Source organism: Melanaphis sacchari, unplaced genomic scaffold (genome assembly GCF_002803265.2).
Source record: "Melanaphis sacchari strain LSU unplaced genomic scaffold, SCAv2.0 Contig0_pilon_pilon, whole genome shotgun sequence".
In the NCBI taxonomy this organism is placed as follows: Eukaryota; Metazoa; Arthropoda; class Insecta; order Hemiptera; family Aphididae; genus Melanaphis; species Melanaphis sacchari.
Window position 1 is genome coordinate 1,439,045 of NW_020270366.1, and position 26,815 is coordinate 1,465,859.

Below are 26,815 nucleotides of genomic sequence, written 5' to 3' on the forward strand. Positions count from 1 at the left end.
AGTTTCGTGAAAAATTAAAAAATAAGCTAATCCCGGTAGAAGATAAAATATTGGAAAAAAAAATGTTGGCGCACATTTTATTTAATCGTTTTATACTCAGTGTATATTTTACAGGGACTACTTTCATTTTGAATTGTTCCTACTAAACGCATTCTGTCAAGACCAAAACCTATTACAAAAAAAAAAAAAAATGTAAAAAAATAGTTTCTTAACGGTTTAACTGATATTATCAACAATCTATAAACTAAGAAAAAGTAAAATATGTGTCTTCATTACGCACTACTATTATTCCAAATATCAGTCGTTACTTTTTTTTCAATTTTAAAACTAAATTATTTAATAGAAAGAAAAAAAACAATTTAAGTGACTATCGCTTTCTTTGTAAATGCACAGATTATTGTACTGCAACTATAATCTACTATTGATGTGTTTAATATTTTACAAAGTTAGTCACGGGAACTATTAAATAATATCTCAACTACATTTGTTTATGTTTAAAGAGTTCGATATAAAATATATTGTCAATAATATAGTAAAATATTTGTCATATTAATATTTTATCTGTAGCTATACTAGTTTGAAATTAATGTGACTAAAATAATAATATATTTATGAAGGCGTATTATATTGTCATTTATCCATCAGCAAAAATTCAATTCACTTAACAAAGATTAAGTGAGATAGCATAGTCTGATTTTAATTCTAAAAGAAATTTGCACTAAATACAAGAATATATACTACACTGGTTGTATAAAACATTTTTCAATTAAATATTTTTAAACGCTATTGCTATTAAAACCCTTATTATGATTTTAAAAATAAATGCTTCGCGTGCAATTCATCCGAAGTATAATAGTATATTCATGTTTACAAAACCAATTATTTTACAAACTAAGATATAGGTAATTATTAATTATTTAAATTTAAATTCTTGTCACGTTTATTGAAAGAATACGACTAAGACACCAATTATTATAAGTAGTTTTAAGTTGTTTAGTAAATTTATTCGACAAATAAAGACCTTCAAATATTTTATTGAATACTAATGTTTATTATATAGATACATGTAAGCTCATATGGTCATATACAATATAATCGTGTGATCATAAACATGGTTAAAACTATACGTTCTTATACCTGAAGAAGTACAATGTAATTTCATATGTCACACTAATTCTTCTATGGAAGTTTGTCTTTTTTTTAAAAATTCGGCTTAAAAAAAGAAAAGTTTATCATTTTAGAAGAAAATATCGTCCCGTCTCGCTGACCGTGATATAAATCGCTCCAATGATATTAGAGCAAATCAAATAAAATGCACTTTTTAAAAAAAAATTCACTACTTGAAATATGTATAACAAAGTTATCAACTGTTGCTATTATACCATATATATATATATATATATATATACCAATATTATATTATGCAAATCCAGTTACTAATTATTATCATAAGTCGTCTTTAATCTAAATTCCGTACATCAATTAATTGTTACTTATATATTATTCGATATGTAATCCTGTTATCCCAAGCCACACATAATATAAACATACAACATTAAGTGTTCCATCGAAGTCACTATAATATTTGTATCAGCATTCAGCTTATAAATAATATTGTAAACCTTCAGTAGAAACGATACCTACGTTTAGAAAAGACGTCCCTACAAGTGGTAAATCGAAAACAAATATTGTAGTAAAATATTTTTAATTTTTCATTAACAATAAAAAATTTAAAAAATGATTTATTATTATAAATATTTTAATCGTCATATTCTTATAATAGGTACTAATCGACGGCGCCACGACTCTTCTCGTCGTTTCCATCATTATAACATTACACACAACAGTGGAGTTTACGTGCGCATCACACGTCGTGTTTAAATAATATTGTGCGAGGGTTACGATCTCTAGAGCGCGGGTCTCGAGCAGAGAGGCGACCGCCAATACTCGCGTGTTGTTTAAATATAGACGTGCCGTCGCGTAGTTAGAACACGCACAAAACATGATCGCAATCATCGTCATCGTCGTCGTCGTCATCATATTTATATTATAATATTATATTATATTGTATTATTATTATCATTATTATGTTCGGCTGTTCTACGCCAGAAAAATGCATTTGTGTCCGTTGACGAGACGATGTCGTCGGTGTAGCGTCTGCGAGTGAGTATAATAATATCACATAGTACGTACACCTAACCTACCTACACGGAGTATAGGTGATACAATGTGATCCGTATGAGTGTTTTATACGCTCGTTATTTTGAAAAGACATAACATATTTGAAAGTATTGTTTTTACATAAAATAATATTTTATTTGTTGTCATTGCATAACAGTAAGTTTTTGGAATATTTTTTATAGTTTTAACGATTTTTAAGTTTTTACTTTTTCGAGTGGCAATATACATTTTTAATTGTATACTCCAAATTATGAGAATATTTTTTTTCAGAGTACTCCAACACAATAGAACAACGAATAGTTATTAGTTATATACACATAATATTAAAAGTTTAGATTGTATTAAACCAACATTTTGCACCATTTACATTTTACTTCGCACCGATAATGGTTATAAAAATATAATTTTTATTTGAAAAATGTTAGTGTTTGCAATGACATCGTATTGTATATAAAAAAAAATGTATTAAAAAAAAGTTAAGACTTTTCAAAATTATGAATGTAGACGCTTGAATGGATCACCTTGTACACTTAAACGGCACATATTTATTCACATGTGCGCCGCGGCGAATACTCGACTGCACGCACTTACAACATATGGCGCCCGTCTCTGTTTGACTACACTGCCACCGGATTAAAACTTAAAACGTTATACGTACTATTATTGATATACTTAAAATTGCTATGTGTCAAATCGGCCTATCATTAATATTAATATTAATTAATACTATTAATATTATTCAAAAACTCGATTTAAAGGGAGGAGAGGATGTTAAACCCACCCCGCCAATTTTAAAATAAGTCCCCTCGACATTTTTTTTTTAAATTAATTCATTGAGATATATAGTACTATCATATTATAATTTATATCTATATACTGATAACTAATTATTAGTGGCAGAAACAAATGAGGATAAGACAATCACAACCGAAAACTAAGCTGAATTCAAAAAAAAAAAAAAAATGCTGTATCGACTTAATGATTTAGTTTTTACGGTAATTTTTTTTTAATAAACTATAAAATATATGTATTAGTATTTTATTAATTTAAATTTAATAATATTAGTAATAGATACTAAAATATTAATAAATAATAAGTAAAATATGTCATCGTCAAAATGTATTATGTTGATGAATTAACCCTTGAATAGAATTTTTTCCATTCAGCTATATACTGACTAGAATTATTGTAACTTCACAATATAAAAAATAAATTCATCTCTCTTAAAATTTTGAATCAGCGACTACTGTTATAAATCCAATGATATTCTAGATTACAATATATTAAAATGTCGTTTGAAGTTTCAAATATTTATAAAAAAAAAAACTAACTGAAAAAACATGCAACTTAAGCACCTCAATTTTTTATCGAAATTTCATTACTAGTACTGTTTTAGATTCTGATCAAACAAATGGAACGAATTTTACACTAATAAGTGACTTTTTATTTTATTTTTTATTTTATTTTGTTTTTAGTCCCTTTTGTGGTAGTAGAAAAGCTTGGATTTTCAACTTTGAGAATGGTTCTGATAGAAAATTAAATCTTGTTAGTTCTTTACGGTTTCAAAAGTAAAAAGTTTCTGGTGCTTTTAAAAATAACTAAGAAATACAAAAAAACAATTAAGGAAATACAGATATTTTTACTCAAAACCAGTATTTGACAAAATCGACTTTGTTATTTTAATATAACATAAAATCGAAAACCCATAGAACTTTAAATTTATTACAAAATATTTATATTAACATTTTTTATATATAATAATTTTTTTATATTTTGACTTTTATTTATAGATTTTTAAATTTTTTTTGAGTTTTTTTTTATAAATATCTATAAAAAAACAATTTTATATTTTATAAAATTTTTACTGGATCAAGAAGTTTAATAACTTAATTTGAAGTCTCTCGTAAATTTTTATAATAACTATTTAAAAATATTAACCGTAAACATTGGCATGGTTTTTAATGTTTTTAACAAAAAATAATTCAACCTACCGCATAGCAAACAGTAAAATCATTTACATTGATAGAAACAATATAAAATATAAATTGTATAGGATGATAGAATATTTTTGATAGAATCATTTTTATGTACGTTAAATTATCATTCAATTTAGCACATAAATACTAACTTACTCCTCAATTACGAAATGCAATTGACAACAGATCGATTACCTACTTATCTCCAATTTTTATTTTAAATATTTTAGTAGTATACTCAAGTTCAGTAAGTATTGCAATACTTGGGTGTATTTCAATTTTTGTCTTATTAGAGAAAGAAGGTTTACGGGATTTTTTTTTATATATTATATATATATATATATATAATATAGATTAAATCAAGAGTGCGACCATGGAGCAGTTTTGTATGCCCCAGGTGGTAAAATTATAGTTTTTATAAAAATGAACATAGTTCATAGCAAAAATATTATTGTGCTCGTCATTTATATTAATGATATTGATATGAAACTAGAATCTCTTGTATCATTTTCTTTATGGGCAATATTTCGTAGTGTCAGTCTACGTTTAACAGTATTTAGTGTAAAGTTTTACAGTAAATTTGTAGAACATGTTTTCGCAAAAAAATTAAATAATAATAACCACATCAATGAAAAATATTATACTTTCTCGTTGCCCTTAATGAAATTCGTCATCATTAGATATGGCATGTTAGTTACACTTTATCGGCGGTTAGACGTCATTTGCACATATTATAAGGGTGCGTGCTGGTGAGACGCGAAAATGCTGATCAAGTTTCGTTTTTTTTTATTCAACTTGAATATTTTCTGTTTTATATTCAATTGTTTTGTTACGAGTAATTATTATTCGGTTAAAGCTATAGACTTTGTCGGGTGGCCCGAAAAAGTTTTACAATTTTCACAGAACGTATCATCCGTATAAACGGGTTATCTTCAGTTCTTTGGAAAAGTTCAAGTTTAAAATAACAAAAATATTTTCTAGTTTTTGCATGACTCACTTGTGTTTATAATTAAATAATGAATTAATATACAGCGCAATAACATAGGTACCTACAACATTAGAATAATGCGTGCCGCCACCTCTGTTATTCCAAAACCACGACGTGTTTATTATTTATTTATTTTTGTCGCGTGGTAACCCATGTTTGTGTGCGTGCCCTGATTTCGTTTTGTTTTTTTTTTTTTTTTAAAACAAAAACTTACACAAAAAATGAGAATACACAGTACACCCTGTACGTATGTACTTTGGTTGGATCGATGATGTTCTAACATAATGTATACAAAGCAATAATAAATTATTATGTACATCACATAATGCGGCGCCGATGATTCTCCGAAAATGGTTAAGTTCCCCACGGCGGATACACTAGGAAACGATGGTTCAGCAGCTCACAGCTACACTAAATTACAGATGGTGTTAATATCACCAATACAATCATAATTCGAAAAGACACTCATTTTATTCGATTAATTGAAATTTGTTTGTGATAAAGAATTGCTAATCAAAAATTGTCTACATAGACAATGACTTGTTGGACATCAACCGATTGCAAACACATTTTGGATTTTACTAGTTAATATTTCGTTTTTCAAAAAACCTTTACCTCGTAGTTTCCAACCGTTTTTTAAATATAGATTTACAAATTCCAAAAATGAATTTTCATCATATCCAAACGCGATTAGTGGTTATTCGGCACTATTTTGAAACCTATTATTGGCACGGTAGAATGGCCAACTTCGTGCACATCCGGGCTGTTACATAGCACACGCCCCCCGCATATACGACGAACGCCCCTGTTCGTATACATTTTAAATCGATATGATGCCATGAAGTATATTATTATAAATATACAAACGAACGATAAGTCTTGTAGTCATCGAAGCGGCGATACCACTCAAATTTGGGACTCAGTGGCCGGAGAAAATAAACATATCTTAACATATCATCTCTAAAACAAAATAAATTACCTATATACTAAAGAGGTTAGTACCGAGCATAACATTACTATTACAAGTACCTAAGTATGATGCGTGCGATTTACGAAAACCAAAAATCGAAATCGCTGACATTAAATAATTATTTTTGTTTGTCATACGTAGCATATATTATATTACATGCCGCCAAGTATAGTACCTATATATGATGTGTATTATAGGCTCTATAAGATTTACATTTATTATTTTATTAATATTATTATACACGTAAACGCGTTACGGCGCAAGTCTCCCGATGAGTGTTATCATCGACCTTATTTTATTAGAAAATATGCACGGCAAAACATAATTATTACACACCCTGGCCCGGCTGTTTATGTTAAGATTATGATATATTGTCCCGACCGTATTATTATTGTCCCTTTATGTTTTATACGCGCTTGTATTTTCCGTGTCACGGTGTCTTGACGTACCTACCTACGAATTTCGAGTATACCCATTAGCACATACTAGATATAAACTGTTATTAATTAATTTCGAACTCACCATATTTCGTGTAATATTTTCCCCTTAAATGATATGACCAAACAGAACGCACTGTTCAGCTTTATCTTTAAAAAAATTTAATTTAATTATCTCATGAATAACAATACAAAACGACACGTCTGAATTAATCGTCTATATAAAACATCGATCGACTATAAGTCTATACGACCAATGTTCACATTGCCTATTTCTATTTTTTCGTGTATCTACAGAAAATTGGTCATATTAATACATAGTATGTTAAGTAAAAATTTAAAATCTATTAATAAAGTATTATATATTTTTCTATGGATCGGATTTGTTCACTTGTCGTGATTAACATTTTAGATGTATAATAAATAATCGTAAAAAATAACTGTTCGATATCAAGGCAATAAAACAATAAAAATTACATGTAAGTAAATATAGATAATCGCCTTCAGTGATTATTTAATTATCGTAAAAATACTATGAAAGAAGAACTGTTTTAAAATATAAATAAAAAAATTTTAAAATAATATTATTGCACGTAAATACATGTATGTGTTATATTACGACCGAATAAAATTTGATGTTATAAACAAGTTCGATTAATATGCAATCAAAACTATAGATACCTACATAATACAACGCTTATTATTTAATTTTATTTTATTTTAGAACATATACAAGCTGAACCCTTTAATACAGTTGACAAGTTATATATATAAAAATATATGGTGTATTCTTGTTAGACTCAATTAAATGCCTTAATAACCAAAGTTTATTTTTATTTTTTGTTATACATTTCCCGAAAACTGTCATTTGACATGACTTGGCAATGAAATACTGACTCCTTTTATTTGAAAATTACAATTCATAGTTAATTCTGTTATATTATACTGAGCACAGACTACACATGAATAAGTCCAGTTTTTTATCTCAATACATCATATAAACCAATAATATTTATAATTGAATTGTTCTATTTATAGATATTATAAGTTTATTATCCATTTAAATTAATAAATGTTTATCGACATTTCTTTGATCAAATATTAAATTAATTTTAAAGTAATACCTACTAAAAACTTAAAAACCAACATATTTTTTTTATAGTTCGAAGTTCGAAACAGTGTGTTAATAAACATGTTAAATTCAAAAAGTACTAATTTTTTATTTTTATATTATTATTCATAATTAATAATTCTATTCTTTACGATTGAAAACCCGTTGGAAAGCAAAAACCATAAATTATAAAAATAGGTAATTAAATTTCGATCTTTATTGTTGAATACACTAACTGCTGCTGTGCGCGTTGGTTCGAAATCGAAATTTTGGTATCGGAAACATTAAATTAAGAAACAACGATAAGACGTATAAACTATCGCTATTATACTGTATACGTAGAGGAGTTGAAAGTTCATTGTGCGAGATTTGTGATTATCCTAAAACTATTACATTCAAGCGATTTCGATAATTTAAAAGAAAAATCAAAAACCTACACGAAATTTCAAGCCATAAGTATATTATAAATAATTGTTATTCGTGTCGAGCAAACAAGTGATGAGCGAAATCCAAACGAGACGCACGCGTCAATTACTCCCTCCCATGTCCATCAAAAAAAAATAACAAATCTGGGTACGGACCAAAACGGATAAAAAGCCAACGGTGTATAAAACTCTGGCTACTTCATTAAAATATCATGTTTTATGTAAAAACATTTAACTAAGTTACAAACGGAAATATATTATGATATATTAATATTATTATTATGTAATATGCATATATATTATGATATATCTAAAAAACCATATTTCATGAAAAAAATAATAATAATAGTAATATTGAAATAAGTGTACAGTCCGGAAGTAGGACATACGCACACCGAATAAATATGTTTTGACTTATGGTTTACTCAAACATATAGGAAATTCCTGTAGACGAGCCTTCTCGTCCAATAAACTAAATAATATATTACTTTTCGGTCATTTCAAAAAGACGTCGTTTATTATTCAAAATATGACAACGATAACGTACCCAAACCGCTTTTTATTATATTTTGATATGACATTAATTTATCCAACACGCTATGCTAAAATGATTTGTTTCATCTCACACCCTATCGCCGTTACCATCATCAAACACCACCGATTACTGCAATTTGACATTTCCTGTTCAATTTTGCAACTGTTTCATTTTCATTTGTCACACAATTATTGTTTACATTTTATACATTATAATTATATTTTACTTAAAACTAAATAATTGTCTGTGATTATACTTCACGGCCAACAAAAATTTAATCACTTATTTACATGTCGCTTTTGGCGCTTTCCACGTGTTGCCCTAAATCACAATGTTTACTTGTCTACTTCTTTTCAATTAAGCTCATTAACCTTTTTACATAATAATATGATACTAAAGTGTTTGACGCTACTTAATACTTATACATTCTCGAGGGGATGGGAATGATAGAGTAACAACAAAGCATTAAATAAGACATTATATTTTTATGAAACTCAATACTCGATAATTATTATTATATTCTTTGAATGACATTCGAAAATATTGCTAAACAATTAATACACATAATTAAAACAATTTTTTCTAATTGCGTTAAGTAAAGTAAATCGATAATTATGTTGTTTTATTTACTTATTTACTAGTTCCATTGAGTATAATTTATAGTATATATACTATACGTATACTATACATACTCAATGCTAGTTCATACACGTACCTTAATAATTTATAAAACAATTCTATTCGTCGTTCGTATGTTTTTTTTTTTTCATTCATTTTTTAAATTATTTTGAATATTTACTACACCGATACTTACTGATACATCTAATTTTCTAGTGCCTAAATTTCATAGTTTCAATTTCAGTTTTATAACTGATTATAAGTTTACCATACAATAGGTATGAATTATATTTCCAAGATTATCATTTTTAAGTTAATGTATTTGTATTTTATTTAAAATGACATACTATAAATTAGAGTAATCATTAACCAAGCATATAATAATACATGCAATTAAAATATTATATTTAGAAATAAAGACTTAGGAATAACAAGACAATGCATTTAATAAATACCTGTAAAATATATAAAATGCAATTGTTGTAAGCGTAATATATACGGTGCAATTTGAAAATATAATAGTTTATGATAACAATAATAATAATTATGTTATTGTGAAAAATGATGTGAAAAAAATGTGAATTTTTAGTTTAAATTATAATATTATAAAATCAAAATATTGTCAGATAATGACTGGTAAATATTAACCTTTTTATCGTGGTTTTTGATTCCACTGACATATGTTGCTAAGTACTAAAAGGTAAAAACTATGTTTTTAAGCCTGTTTACTTATTTTATTTGTTAATTTTTAAACGATTACGACTGAATACGTGCTAAAATATTTAATACTACAAAATTTCAATAATAAATTAAGCAAATATATTAATTTTGAAAGTCAAAAATGGTAGTAGATATGTTATAAAACGATATAAAATATAGATTAACGATAACACTTCTCACTTTTGCGTTTATAATCTTTACGGAAATCCAAAGGCATTGTAGTTTTTAATAATGATAACATACACCGTGTTGGCCTGATCGTTTCATGAAAACCATGCCTAATTTTAAACAAAAAATCTAGATGTTAAAAACCATAGTTTCCTGTGTACGATATGTGTGTTATTGTTAGTATAGTATAATATCAATATTATGATAGTGAATTGAAATATAAACAAGTTTGTTACTCAATTCAAATGGAATTTTTGACGTGCTTGATTACGAAATCAAAATTAAAGGATATCTAAATAAATGTATGGTATACTCATAAAATTCAAAGAGATATTAGTTGGTGAATTAAATTATACCAATAACACAGCATTTAATGTGTAAAAACTATTTGGATTCATACACTTCTAAAAAAAACAAGTAAACGCAAGTCCTTCTACGAGTTATTATTAATTCACGAATGAATTTCTATAGTATAATATTATAATATATTAATAAAAAAAGTTATTTATTTGTAAATAATTAGTAAATATCTAATTATTTACATCATATGCAAATAAATAACACAAATACATGATAAAAAATTAGCAAGCAGTCGGTTTATGTTAAAATTTTAATGATTAAAATTATATTAAATTAATGTAAGGTACTCTTTAAATACGCTACCCACATCGTAAATTAATTTAATTTGGTAATAAGTATGCTACCCATACATTTTAAAATTCAAATAAAAATATTTTATCTTACTTTATAAATTATATTCAATACATATTCAAGTATTACTTCGTCAAAAATGATGATTTATTTAAAAAATATTTGTCAGCTTTACGTGACGCCAAACGTCTCAAGCATAATATCAACTGAATACATTGAACACCACCATTTCTCTTTGGCCTATCGCTGAAGTAGATTTATTTCACCCTTTGCCTTAATTCCATCTTTGTTTGATAACTTTTATAATGACTCTATATTTTGAGTATGGACCCCCATTTACCAGATCAATGAAGTTTCCACTACAATTAACGTTGCATGTTGAAACCCTAAGCTTATTAAATTTTCATATTATGCCATCCACATATTTGAGTTAAAAGTTCTGCCTGGTTTAACTCCATTTAGTGTTATGGGAATAAATGTTTTTTATCGTGTTTTTGTACAATTAAATATCGCTACTCTAACGTTTCACTATTTTTACTACACATTCCGAAAACCCTGGTACTATAGCCATGTTTACCATAGTTTCAATGTAGTCAACATTTAAATATGAATCTGATTATGAATCTTCAGTCGGTAATCAATTAGTAGCAAGTAAATCAAATTAATTTATCAGTTTTATCCATTTTATTACTTATTTAACTAATAATTTATCGGCGTATACCAGTTGCAATCATTTGACACGATGATCAAAAATTATGATATTATATTTATTTATAAATTTTTTTTTAACTTAGAAACACATAAATAGTAGGTACTAAATTATAACAATATAACTAGTCAAAGTTAGTAATTTTGTTAATCATAGGCAGCATACTCAGCCAAAATATATCGCATAGGTAGCATTATTGACAAATATAGAACATAATATTAGTTAGATCTATATTAATGTTATGTATATACACTTTAACATCTCAAGCAATAATTGGTACTAAACACGTAAGATGTATAATATAAGATTCTTATACACATCTCAAATAAGTAAACCTGAACTATAATATTATAGAAGTTATCAAATAACAGTTTAAATTAATTTCTCTATAGAAAATATTAACTTTTCTGTTCTCACGATAAATTTGATCTACCTGTGTTTTTAAATTAAATTATTATGGTGATAGTAAAATGTAATATGAATATATCTAAATAAATTATCACCCGTCACTAAATGCATTATTTATTATTTTAATTATTAAATAAAACTAGCTATTTAATCTTAAATTTAAAACAAAATACCATTTTTAATATTGATGCCTATTGGCATTATGTTATGTATGTTTATATTAGTTATAAGTCAATTTTGCAATAATACATTATCGCTCTTGTTGCAACTTGTTTTTTGATGCATAATGTGTGAAATATTCAGATTTTAAAACTTTTTTGAGGTCTTTTTAAAAGAATACAGAACATAAGAGTTATATATTTTAGTATTTTTAGTTTTTTACAGACAAAACAAAACTAAAACACATTGTTTTTTATATCATACTAATATAAAAATAATAAATGTAGATATCTTAATAAATAATAAGAAGCGATTTAACTATAAAAAAATTACTAATTTAAATTATTTTAACACAGGCTTACACTTTTTTTAAATAATGTATTTTTTGTTATAACCTGAATGGAGTTAAGTGTACTAAACAAACAAACGAAAATATATTTTAAACCTAAATATCCTAATTTCACTAAATTGTCAACAAATCTTTGCAAAATATACTATAATTTAGTTTAGTCAAATAAAAATATTTTTACCAAAACATTTTGTGGATTTAGAATATATTTTTAATAATTTTACAAAATCCTAAATGCAACATGAAAATATTATATTTTAAAGTTTATCTATATTTGCATCAGATTCATTAAGTTAAAATTAATATAGGGTTATTTAATATTTTTTTTTATTGAAAATAAATAATTAAAACATTTTAGGTAATTTACAAACTTACCAAAAAAAATCTAAATACATATTTGACAAAAGATCATACCTGACATTGACATATCAATTATTAAATTAATAATAAAACTCCATTTCATCTATGAACTATATTAAATATATTCTAATGGAATAACATTAATTTTTCAAATCACTAAAATGTTAAGATTTTTGATTATTTTATTTAAATTTAATTGTTTATTTGCATTTATTCAAAATTCATTTTTGTAGGTACAAATAACTTTTTTTTTTTTATTTTAAAGATTAAATTAAATCTCAATGCACTATAATAAAAACAAAAAACTAATTATCAAGAAAAATAATAGAAACAAAACGGAAAGAAACAAATATTATTAAAACAACATGAAAACTAATAATACTATTAAAACAAACATATATATTCACAATATATCTTATAACATGATAGTTTTATATTTGAATATTTTTGCCATTTTAAAAGTAATATTTTTTTTCATACTAAACATGAGATTATAAATCACTTAATCCTCGAAAAAAAATGATTAACGACAAAATATTATATTATAAATACTTTTCAAATTTTTAATTTTATCACGAAACAGAATAATATAATATATCCAATTATTGTATTACATATCAAATTAGAATAAAATAAATAAAACCAAATGCAAAATACATTTATATAATGTATAATAATTTCATGAATATCTTTGTTTTTATACTCTAATAAAATTATTATAAATTCGATATTATTATTTAATTCAATAATGATATTATTCATAAAAAGTAAGTTATAATAATTAATATTTACTCGTAAATTATAACCATTAATTGCTTTCTTATATACTTTTACAACAATATCGGACAATAATTTCCAGGCAAACTTAGATATAATAAATTTAGTTTTATTTTTTATTTATTTATTTATTTATTTATTTATTTTTTTTTTTTTTTTTTTTTGTCTCTGTGCTTAGTTTAATATTTTGTATTCTAATATTTATAAAAAACCATAAATAACTGGACTCTAAAAAAATTTATTAAATTATTATTAAATACACGAATTTGAAAACCAGTTTAGTTATTAATATATTTATTATATTATTAATATTTTATCTAATCGCGAAAAATCTAGAAAAGTACTGAAAATAAACAGATGTTCAAAGTGTTTATTTCAAGAAAAAATTATTCCTAATAAATAAATATTTTCTTTTTATACTAAAATTATTTTAAATCAATTACCTATGATTTTAATCGTAGAAAAAAATTTAATTTATGAAAATATACATAAAAATAAATGAATCTATTAACGTTTAGCCAACAAATGAATTAATATAACAAACAATATATACTAGTTTATTTTTAAACCTAAGTCGCTTGACTTATAAATTATCTATATAAGTAATATAGGTACCTCGTGTGTATATTTAATATACTCAATACTTATTGAAAATATATTATTTTAAATAAATTGCTCTAAAATGAATTATGCTGTTATTTAAGTAATATGTTGTTAAAAATCAACGAGCCTTTAATATTTTGATATATTCATATTTTATATAATATCAGGTAGTTTTACTAGTTATTTTGAATGAATTTAAATTGTTTGTATTGAATTTATCTGCGAGTAAACTGTAAATTTATCCCATGAAAATAGGAATATTATTAACCAAGTGTTTTATACAAACAAATCGTTTTGAGATCAATCTTTATACTTAAGGTGAAGGACAAGTAAATTGAAAAGGGAAACTGTACTTCAACAATTAATTTATTCAAAAATGTTTATTTTTTCAATTCTTTATATTTTACTACAGTAGGTAGTTAGGTACAAAACGCATTAATTATAGTTGCCTATTCATTATATTGTCATTATGATATAGACGCTTTTATTCATCCGTGTTTTAAATTATTGATTTTAACTTTTTGGTTATAAGTTATTATTACTATTAAAGTATCAAATGACGTTAGACAAGTAAACATTTTTTGTCATTTATTTTAAAATAAATATGAATTGTACTTGAAGTGAATAAATTAAAATGTAAAGTATCATATCTAGCAAGGTTAAATCAAACCGTTTGTTTTAAACTTAAAAAGAATAATAATTTACTAAATACTATTAATCAATACTTCTACAAGAAACCATCATTATAAATAATAATTATTAAAATAATAAAACAAAAGTGAATAAAAATATATAATTATTTCAATTATGTGGTGGGGTACAATTATTATATTACATATTTGTCTAAAACCAATTACCTATTTAAAATATGGGTATAATTTAATAAGCACTTTAGATCAAAAATACATAACTTATATTTTATAAAATTATAATAAACAACTTATGAATTATAATTTGATGAGAAATATTTTATGGTATTTTTGCCATTACAAAATATTTTTTACATATATATAAATCCGTATAACTTAAATAACAAATTTTTTATCATAGTTTATTTATTAATTTTTTAGCAATATTATTTGACTGAGCTTTTCTTTATTCGTAAAGAAGGTTATAAAAACGCTATTATTAGTAAAATAATTCATACAGATCGCTTTAATTTAATTTAAAATTATGTTTATATATATTTATTTGCATTTCTTATTTACTCCTTACCTAAAATGATATTACTCAGCGAAATCGAGTTTATTAAATCATTAACCGTTTCAAATAGCCTATACATTTTTAAAAATTTTAAATCAATAATATTCACTATAAGTTAAAATATGTGAATATAAATAGAAGCTATTTTAAACAAAATATCAATTTTAATCAATTTTAAAAGGGAAAAAATAATTTAAATATATTTTTTCAAAATAAATCTGCTTAAATCGTTATTATTCAATAATTACAGATAATTATATTTTTTGATTCAAAATATCTCATACTTGACAATAATTTATTAAAATAATTTTAAATTTAAGTTCGATATAATATAATATGTTTAGTATCGTATTTTTAAATAACAGAAAAAATAAACCTAAAACGTTTATTTTATCAAAATTAAAAACAATGTGAATGTAATTTATATTTTACTTTATTTTTTAATCACATTTTATGTCCTTTCGTCATCATTTATAATTATTTAAATATTTTATTGGTAATTTAATAATACTTATTATAAAAATATAAAAAGTTAAAACAATCCATTCTAAAACCATAACATTGAATAGTAAATTTATTTTTTATTTTTGTCAAGTCTACTACACAAAAAATAACATGATGTTTGTCTTGTGTTATGAAGCATTTTTATTCCTTGTAACAACTAGGAAGCAGTGACCATTTAATACCATTACATTTATTTACAATGTTTATATTATATCATGTTTTTATTTAAGTAGTATATGATCTATTTCATTTTATTTTATTCATCACTTTATTTCATCTAATTTTAATATATTTTATCGACTTGAGAAGATTTTGGATTAATTCTTACTAATAAAATATTAACTGCATCCAATACAATTGCAAGCCGTCCAAAAAAAATAAAATAAAAATATACAACACGTGTAATGAAAAAACATTTTAAAAATAAAAAAGTTAAAATAAACACAACATTTAAAAATACGTTTTTAAAGACTCGGTCAATAATGTTTTCTTTTGCACATTACATAGTTGTAGTAAATTGATGCCTACAAAAATTTTATAAATTGTTGTTTATATTGAAATTTTGCTAAATTGTTTCTATACTTAATTTAGAATTAGTTATTTTGCACTTAATTACAGAGATAATAAATAATATACTTTTATGATACGTGTTCTCAAGTATCTACAACTAAACGGTTATGTTTTGGACTGTTTAAATAAAAAAAAATTAAATATTAAAAATATAAAAACTATTCAGAAATATACTCGTCAATTATACAATGGTTAGGTGCAATTTATCATACAGCCCCCAAGGCCCGGCAAGAAAAACTTTAAACTCGGCTGAAACGTCGGCGAGTCGGCAATGTGACGGCCAGGCATGAAAGTTTTCGAAAGGACTTCGGGCCAAAAACGCTTCTGTGTTTGAAAAAAAAATAAATACGTTTAAACTGTCGACACAGGTCGTCGAGAACAGACAAGAAAAAAAAGTGAAAACAGTGTTACTACAACGCTAATACCCATTAAACGTGTATAGTATAATTATAAAATGGTTGTTAAAAGGTTGAAACGATAAGGCAACAAAATATACATTTTTGGAACACGATTCGGCGGCGGTTAGTCGCAGTAGCGTACCTATAAGAATATAAACGTAAAAATATTTGGGGGTGTTGCATCTCGAAAATGCGTAGAATCCAATGATGGTCTATGGGCACCAAGTTTTCAACCAGGAGACAATTTTTTAAATTTTAAAACAAAACCACGAGTTAGGACATTATACATATATTATAACAGTGTGGATGTATAAACCTATATCACCCGATACTTATTAGTTATCATACTTGATGTACCAAAATAATATCGTACGACACGTCATCAGATGCCGCACCGGTACAGATTTTTGAAATACATCACCATGCCACTGCGAAACACCGCCAAAACTACTTAAAAACCGTTCTACGTACATATATACCTATATAATACATCAAACACACTTGGGTACACACAAGACAAATTTTTAAAACAATCGCTTTAATATTAAAAAAAAAAATATTAATACAGTATAATAAATTAAGATCAGCGGCCATTGTATACAACAAGTGACAATAATAATGTACAGCAATTAGCGATAAAGTCGCCAGTATTTAATAATAATATTATTTTTTTTTCCGGGAGTGAGGATCTTGGGTGCGACTAGTTTTTAAATTAGAACCCTTAAATAAGTTATATGTCGTTTACTTTTTATATCGTATTAATTATTAATATAATGATGTGTTTAGTACAAAGCCATGTAACTGATGAATTGGTAGTGGTAGGATTAAGAAGGTAAAATTTCCCGCGAGATCGCGTAGTATAAGACCGACTGAAAAAAGAGGGGCTTAATTAAGGCGCACCCCAGTATTTTTCATTAAAATTGCAACCCCGCGCAATAATTTTACAGTTACCTACAATGTTATTATGAAATATTATATACAATAGGTAAAATTATTAAAATTAGGGTTGGGATTTGTAAACTTTAAAAAAATGCAGACATGCTTTAAGAATCTTAAAATGTGCACATTAAAAATAAGTTGAAAAACGTATTTGTTACAGTTAAAAGTTATACCGTTGAAACGCGTATATACTGTAGAGAATTGTTTTCTGAAGACACATTAAAATACTATAGACACTAAAAAAATAAAATAAAACATATTGTTATTGTCACTTTAATATGATTTATAGATATTGTGGTGATCAACAAGAAAGTTATAGTACTATAGTCTACTATATTAAACGTCTACCAATATGCTGGTGATATTTTAAACGATAAATTTTATACTACTTCAATTTACGTTCGCTTAAAAAACAAGTGGTCAAAAATTTTCCGAAAAAACTCGAATTGTTTTTAAAAACGTCCCGAAAAACGCCCTACAGAGTTGAAATATACTGGACGTCCCTCGACGTTGATTTCTCGATCTCGCCGGTCTATAACGAAGGGGGTAATAAAAAAAAAAAAAACAACCTACTTCTCATCAAAATCCCAACCCCAATCCGCCCAAAAAAAAAAAAAAAAAAAAAAAAAAAAAATGATAACGCTGCAACCGTTACGATATGACACTCACTGTGCGTGTCGAACTTCCTGATGATAGTCTCTATGACAGTGGTGCGCTGGGTGACATGTCCCCGGCGTATTGGCATGCCGTAACAGGCGGGATTACCCACCGGGCGAGCCCACCATACAGTCACGTTTCTGGCCACGCTGCTGCGGCGGGACGCGTGTGCGGGCGGCCGACGGCACTGGCCACCGGCATAACAGGTATTCGGCGGCGAGCGGTGTTCACGTCGGACGACAGTGTCGTGCTTCGGACGGACGCTACCGGGGAGACTGTTGGCGCGTCGGCGGCGGTGGCGGCGGCGGCGCAGTGGCTTTCTGGCTTCGGCGGCGGTCGGCCAACGAACGTGTGCGCGGTGTCGCGGCGGTGCAGCTTGCGCGCGATGCTTGACGAGAGCGTCGTCGTGTTAGCGTTGCGCGGCACTGCCTGCGTCGACCAAAGCGCGGGCAGCGCCGCGACGCCGCCGCTCACGATTTGCGGCTAGCGATCGCCCCCGAGTCGTACCGAACGATTTACAACACTCTTGTGCGCCCGTGTACCCTATATATAGGCGTAGCGTGATCGAATTCGGTTTTGTTGGCGCGGTGGCGGCCGAGGGGGGAGGGGGGAACGAGCTCCTGCAAACGATTCACCACGCATAGAACTGTATTATGTGGAGGGGGGTTAGCACCCTTAGCACTGATCTACGGGTTAAATCAACCTATACATTATGCTGTCAACGTCTTGTAATTATTAGGTATCGCTATATTTTGTTTTATTTTAATTTATAGCAGTACGCAGACAGAAGACGCCCAGTGAAACAAAAACTATATAAAATAAGTGAATAATATAAGTTATAGTTAGTAATTTAAAATTGAAACAATAATCAAATCTACAAAAAAAAAAAAAAATGAGCGTCCTCATTTGCATTGCAAGTCACAAGAGATGTGTTAAATAAGGGAGAATTCAATGAATATTTGATAGAGAAAAAAGAGACCGTTTGGTGAGAAGGGACATTCAAATGAATACGAGAAAGCAATATAGAAGCATCAAACCTCGTCTGCCACATAATTATATTATTATTACTTATACTTTTACGTACGTAGACATCGATTTTTCAGGCGAGGTTCTTAATAAATTGTTTATTAGCCAATTATAAAATATCAAAAATTTAAAACTACAATGTTTTTTATAAATATTTAAAGTTAGCATTTCGTTAAAATTTTCAAAATCTCGAAAACTTACAAATGTAGTTTAACCATTTAGAGCAGCGGTTCCCAAACCATAGGCCGCGGCCCACTTGTGGGCCTCGAACAGCGTGGTATTGGGCCGTGAACCATATAATATTAACATTACTGACGTATAATATACCTATTTAAAACAATATTATTAAATATTTTTTCACACAACTACATTTGAATTTAGTTTTATCTCATGTAATTCGTTTAATATTAATAAGTGGGTACCTGTTATTTGTCATTTTTATCGTATTTTATCAAACACGTGTAAAGCGTGTGCATGCAATTTGCGCTAAAATTGCACTAAGAAACTTGATGGACTTTTCGACAACCTATCTGTATGAACGAGTTTTATCAACTTTAATTTTTTTTTTTTTTTTTTAATAAATAAAAGAATAAACTGAATGTTAAAAGTGATTTTAGGCTAAAACTATCCAAATTTAATCCAGATATTGACTTTCTCAAGCGCTGTCAAAAATCACGTTAAACTGTATAACTTGTGATTAAGTTGAATTAATTTTTTTTATAAACAATTATTTTTTTTTTAATTTCTTTCAGAAAATTAGTGGTCCGCCAACTAAAATTTTTGAGAACCACTGATTTAAAGAAAAAATTTTACTTTTTATACCTATAATAAATCTTAAACAAAAATAAAAAATTAACCAAAAGTCATTAATTTGTTATGATCGTTTAGAGTTTAAATTTTTAAGATATTATATATTCACCAGTATAATAACTTTTCTCTTCCAATGATTAACCACCATAGATACTTGAAAATTTTTCCAAATGTTCAAATTAACATTTTCTATGCATGATATAATTTTCTAAGTATGTTGAGAGTTGACTCTTTTTAAGCAATTAATAGACATTTTCAGATTTTTCTAAATAAAACTCAATACTAAATTATTATTTGTGTTTTTGTCCAACATTATATAATAACCAATAATGAATTGCATGTATAAAAATCATGCTCACATAATATTTTACGTCTCTTTTCATACATAAAAGTTATATGTAAAAAAAAAATATAGTTTTCTTAAACATGGTATAAATATACTATTATAAATATACCATGTTTAAGAAAACTATATTTTTTTTTTTTTTTTTTGAAAACTTGACAACGGATTATTTAATATGTGTACATACAACCGTTAAAATTACGAACCTTTGACTAAGTGTAATACAAAATTAAAAAGTGTACTGTATTGCAGTAATAGTTAATACATCATGTTACAGTATAGGTATATTATAATAAATACACACACACACACACATACAAACATGTACTTATATTCAATAATCTATTGTCAAGTTTTCAAAAAAAAATATACATTATATATATTATGTGAGCATGAATTTGTATACATGTAATTCATTATTAGTTATTATATGATGTTGGATAAAAAACACAAATAATAATTTAGTAATAAGCTTTATTAAGAAAAATCCGAAAAAATTACCATAATAATGTTAAATTTAGAGTTGGCACTGAACGTGGCTGAATTTTCACTCCGAGCCGTCACTGGTTAAAATAGGTACAAATAAAACAATTAGTGAGAACGATTATGATACAGCAACTATTCGAGAAGATACAGCGTCAACAAGTCGCAAAGGGACATATCAACACACCTCAAAGACACAGATTCAACAGACTTTAAAATCGCAACGGCAACAGTCCGCTAATAAAGAAGACTCGACAACTGGTCAAGAAAGCGCAACTTCGACATGCTACAGAGACGACTTGACAACTAGCCTTAAAAAATAAGTACAAATAACTAAAAAATACGCAAGAAACAGTCCGTAAAAATGAATCGATAACTTTACTGTTTACAAAAATGAAGCAGCGATAGGCCGTGAAAGAAACTCCACAACTGGTCTCGAAGTAGTATCAGCAACTGAATGCAAAAGTCTAGAGGTAACAGACCATGAAGACTTAGTGAAAATAAACTGCAAAGACGTAACGACATCAGACAAAAAAGGCAATAAGCCTGTAGTGGAGTGTCTGACAATAACAGGAGAGTTATTGGTTTCTGCAGCTTTATCGGTGGTAATTCTAGTAACAGTAAGACAAACAAACCGAAAGACCGCTGAAAGACGGTCGATTATGTAGATCACCATCTCACCAGTTAATGGGTACTCCTCATAACTGTCACCATGGCCGTCAATGATTGGTAATGAAATTTAGCAAACAACATTCTCATTTCTGATATATCTTCATTGTCCTCGAAATGACATAGTATCCTGTTCAATTAAATACCAAATGTTTATATTATAATTGTTTATACATGCTATAATTTTCAAAATATTTTGACTATAATGGGGATGATTTTTTCTTAAAAAATTGTACGTTAATAAAAATTAAAATGAGTAATTTCTGAGTTAATAAACTTAGTGTAATGATAATCCAGGATAATATCAAAAATTTATACCTAGGTTAAATTAGGGCCTAACCTAGATATTAGGGCTATTATAATTTGATAATTTGTAAAACTTTCTGAATTTAGATACCTGATAAGTGAAAGATAATAATTAGAAACATCTATTCTATTTTATACTCAATACATAACTATTATTACAGAAACTATTATATCCTTAATTCATAAATAAATTTTAACAATTCAGAAACTAATCAAGTTCCAATTTCAAATACATCAAAATTTAAAAAAAAAATCTTTAGCTTAGCAATAATTAACAATAAAAAAGGTAGTTCTTACTTGGGAAAAATAAATTTATATCACCAAATAATATTTGCAGTGTATTTACTCATACGATGTATGTTTATAATTAACCAGAGTGGCCATGCTTTGAAGTTAATGACGCGCCAATAAATCCATATGGACTCTGAATTCAAAATAGTTATAGGTACCTGCTACTTTGTTAAAAATTTAATCTATAATTTAAATAATAAGTAGTAATAAATAAAATCATAACTTAAATTATTATATTTAAACAAATGTTTTTCTAAAATAAAATAGAAACAAATTTTTCAATAAAACACAAAAAAAAATATGATTAAAATATACAAATTATGTTAAAACTTAAAACTGAAAACAAAACACACAACAAATTAGATAATAATCGCAGTTGTTTTTACGCTATTGAAAGTAAATGTTTATTATTTATCAACTGACAAAACTACGGATAAATATATATATATCACGGAAAACTACTTTTAAATTGAGATTTCGAAGAAACTAATACATTTTTACAATTTATATAATTATAATATAATCTGTATGAGAATAATATTTCTCGCAATTTTATTCTTTAGTTTTCACTTTTTACATTTTATTCAAGTACAATATTGTTTGTTTTTTTTTTTTTTTTGTAAATTATGTTCGTGGAATGCAATAATATAGTACGTTTATTCTTATTAAAAATTAAAAATGTCCATTTCTGTTTATAAGAATAATATTTTATTTGGCAACGAACGTGTACTGATGAAATGTATACTTCGTAGAAAAACGTAATGATTATAAAAAGCCAACACAAATTTACAACCATGGACATTCATAATATATTAAAAACATTAAAATACCTATTCTAAATACATTTATTATTGGTAAATTTAATTTCATTAATTTTATGATATATAACTTAATTAATCACACATTAAACAATAAATTACATTTTTTTTATGATTTATATTTTTATCATGTAAATTGAACTGACGCAAAAATCTAAAACAACTATTCTTGAGTTATTAAAATTTTAAATAAAGTTAAATTTATGAATAATTGTACTTAACATATTTTGAACACTTATATATTTTTCTTATTTCTTTATATTAAATTGAACAAAACAAACTACTATTATTATACAATATATTTATCAGAAAATAATTTCTGAATAAAGTGAATATGCTTGATTTTTCGCACGTCGTAATATCATTGATTTCGAGATAAAATACAAATTATAAAACTTCTTTTATTTGTTGTAACATTGAATGTATTTATAATTCAACAATAAAAACTCGAATTTTTTGGAAAATTAAATACGCATAAAATGAGAATACATTATATTTTTAAACTTTAGATAAGCTAATTAATAAATGTGATTTTAGAAAATAATTTTATTATTGTTGTTTCTCATATTGTATTTATGCATATAAAATTCTATCCTATATAAATTTTTAATAGTTAAATTGGTTCCATTTTTCCTCTTATTATATAAAACAAAAAAACTCAAATTTTAAGATAGTGTAATGGTGTGAAATGTGAATAATATTGTGTAACGAAATGTATAGTTTTAAATTCAAACAACTCAAATTTCTATATTTTTTTTCTTTTTAGGTGTACTAAATTTTATCTAAAGGTTGCAAATGACCAAAATAACCATTCAACCTCCCCCCCTAATTGTGCCAATGCTCACAGTTATTTATTGTGTAAAGTCTCTAGGGACTTATAACAGTAGGATATTTTACTTAATTATCAAGTAATACATATATTATTTTATGATTTGTAAACATATTTTAATTTTATCGACCAACAACTACACATCATATAATCAAACATAAAATAGTAAAGTACTAAATTATAAATTACAAATATATTTAGGTTAAATTATAATTATTATTCAATGTAATAGCAACTATTCAGATGAAAACAAATAAATACTAAAATTTCTTATTACACTTACGTTTACAATAATATATATTTAGCAGTGTCATACGAAGGTTTGTAAATTTAAAATGTAATCTGCGTTATCCTACTACTTTAATTTAAAGAAATCCTCGTGGGAAACTATGTGTATTATTATTTGAAAGTTTAATCTCTTGGTTAATATTATATAATGATATATACTCGTATATTTATTAATGCATAAGTCACAACTTAAATTCTTAATACTTATTAATATTAAATTTACTTTTACAACTTCAGTTGATCATCTATTGACAAACTAGGTAATCGTAATCTATAATTATTACGTTAATCTTTTATAATATTATACCTTTTCTAAATAATAATAAACGATATAAATTATTGATTTATTACAATTTTAAATAAACGTTATATTAAAAAAAACATTACCATATTATAATACAAATAGTGCAAATTCATGAAATGCTGACTACTTAGTAACTATATAGAATATTATTTAAATTGAATATGTAATGTATGTTATCTATAAACAATACTGCAGTTATACATGAACCACCAAATACACTACCTATACATTACATTTATAAACACTCGGGCTGACTCAAGACATAGGAGAACCTGGTGGTCACTCAAGGCACTCCAGAATAGTGACACTGGAAGCGCATTTAGAGGAGCTCAAAAATTATTAAAACTTAAATGATTTTTTTTTTTTTTTTGTCTTCAATGGTTCAAGTGACATATCTCAAAAAAATATATTAAATCTCTAGCTGTTATTTATGTGAGTGTGAAACTCAATAAAAATGTAGAATAGATTGTATATTAAATCTCACAAATAATAGATATACTGATATAATAAAATAAATTCTATACTAATCAATCGATCATTTCTAAAGTTAATTCACTAATCTAAAACAAAGAGAATTTTGATTTTTTAGGTTTTCTGCGTATTTGGCAAGATGTTTTATCAAAAATTAACTTGATTAATAAGTCAATACAAAATTGAAAATAATTACCGGGACTGAAATTTTATCTTTAGATAATTGTACATATAGTTTTTACAAAATTATAAAACAAATAAATGCACAGAATCTATACAATCTGCTGAAAAATTAGCTTTAAAATTAAATGTTGAATTAAGATTTAGAATCAGTCATACAAGACGTAAAAAAAAATCAATTTGATTACGAATCTAATGACAAAGTTTCAAGTAGGTACCCAAAATCCAGAATTATACTTTAAAAATCATACATTTAATAACATACTTGACCAAACAATATATTTTATTCCCGTAAATTTTGAAAAAACAAAAGATACGTTAGGGTTATGTTCAACATCAAAACAATGAAAATTAAAATTTCTTAAAATCTTGTAAAGATTTACATTGTAACTAAACTATAAATCAGAGTATGATTCAAATGATATAGATTAATATAATGAAATTGAGACTGTAGTCTGAAAGATCATTATACAAAATTTTTGTATTTAACAAAAGACAGCTACACAGTAGACATTTTTTTATCATTTATTAATGATAACAAACATGAAGCCATGAAATACTTTACTAAACATTTGTGCCACTTTAAGAATCATAATAACAATTCCAGTAACAACTGCAAGTTTTGAGAAAAGTTTTAGTAAGTTAAATTTAATAAAAACGTAAAACGTACTTAAGATCTGCAATGATAAAAGAACGTCTTCAACAATTTGAATCAATATTGAAAATAATATAGTTACTAAATTAGATCTCAACAAAGCAATAACAAATTTTGTCAATTTGAAATCAAGACTAAAATTCTAAAATAATAACAATATGTAATAATATATTCATTGGCGATTGTGTAAAACAATAAAAATGTTTACTGATATAGAATTAACTAATATACTATATAATATTAACATAAAATAAATATTATAAAAGCGTGTATTCCCTATCATAATAACTATATTGTATATTTTGTTAAATAAATAACAATAACATAATTATTGATATGTGTGTGCACATTTTTGCAAACTACACTGTACATATAAGTAATTTTAAACAAAAAATATATGAATATAAGTAGTGTTTAGTATAATATAAAGAATATTATTAAGAGCTCATTTTAAAAACTTACCTGGAGCGCCATAATTTTACGAACTGACCTTTATGAGCACAACTCATAACTTACTGGAATACAACCACATTCCTATACATTGGAGCAAAACATTAGTAGCTACGCGTAAAACGTTAAATAATGACTCAGCCCTTGTGTATTGGAGAGATTTTACGGCTTAATTTGACGACAGGAAACATTTTAAGAAAATTCAACAAAATCTGTCCAATTACTCCAACAATCTCATTGGCCAATGAAGTTGTAAATAACTCATATCTTCATCTGTTTTTTCATACATTATACGTATTAGTATCGAATAATGGTCAAATTGTACGATTAGTAAGGACTATCTCTATATGAATATAAACGTTTATATTCATATTGTAATCAATTATCATTATATAAATGAATAATTACCATTCATTCTCAATAAAAATTCAAAATTATTAATTTATTAGCATTAATAAATAATGAAAGAATGACAA

At 26.1% G+C, this 26,815-nt stretch overlaps 1 protein-coding gene across 6 annotated transcripts in view; it reads right to left on the reverse strand.

Moving 5' to 3' along the window:
* The window catches only part of LOC112602407 (potassium voltage-gated channel subfamily H member 2), a 115,657-nt gene extending 96,982 nt beyond the window's left edge, over positions 1 to 18,675 (reverse strand). For 5 of the 6 annotated variants that reach the window (XM_025351929.1, XM_025352000.1, XM_025351849.1 and 2 more), the window contains exon 1: positions 18,429 to 18,675. In XM_025351929.1, the coding sequence (XP_025207714.1) occupies positions 18,429 to 18,504 (76 nt within the window). In that variant the 5' untranslated portion in view covers positions 18,505 to 18,675. Of the gene's footprint in view, positions 1 to 10,141; positions 10,240 to 18,428 lie in introns of all 6 variants that reach the window. The other variant, XM_025351620.1, reaches the window with a different exon arrangement.
* Between the last annotated feature and the right edge of the window lie 8,140 nt (positions 18,676 to 26,815).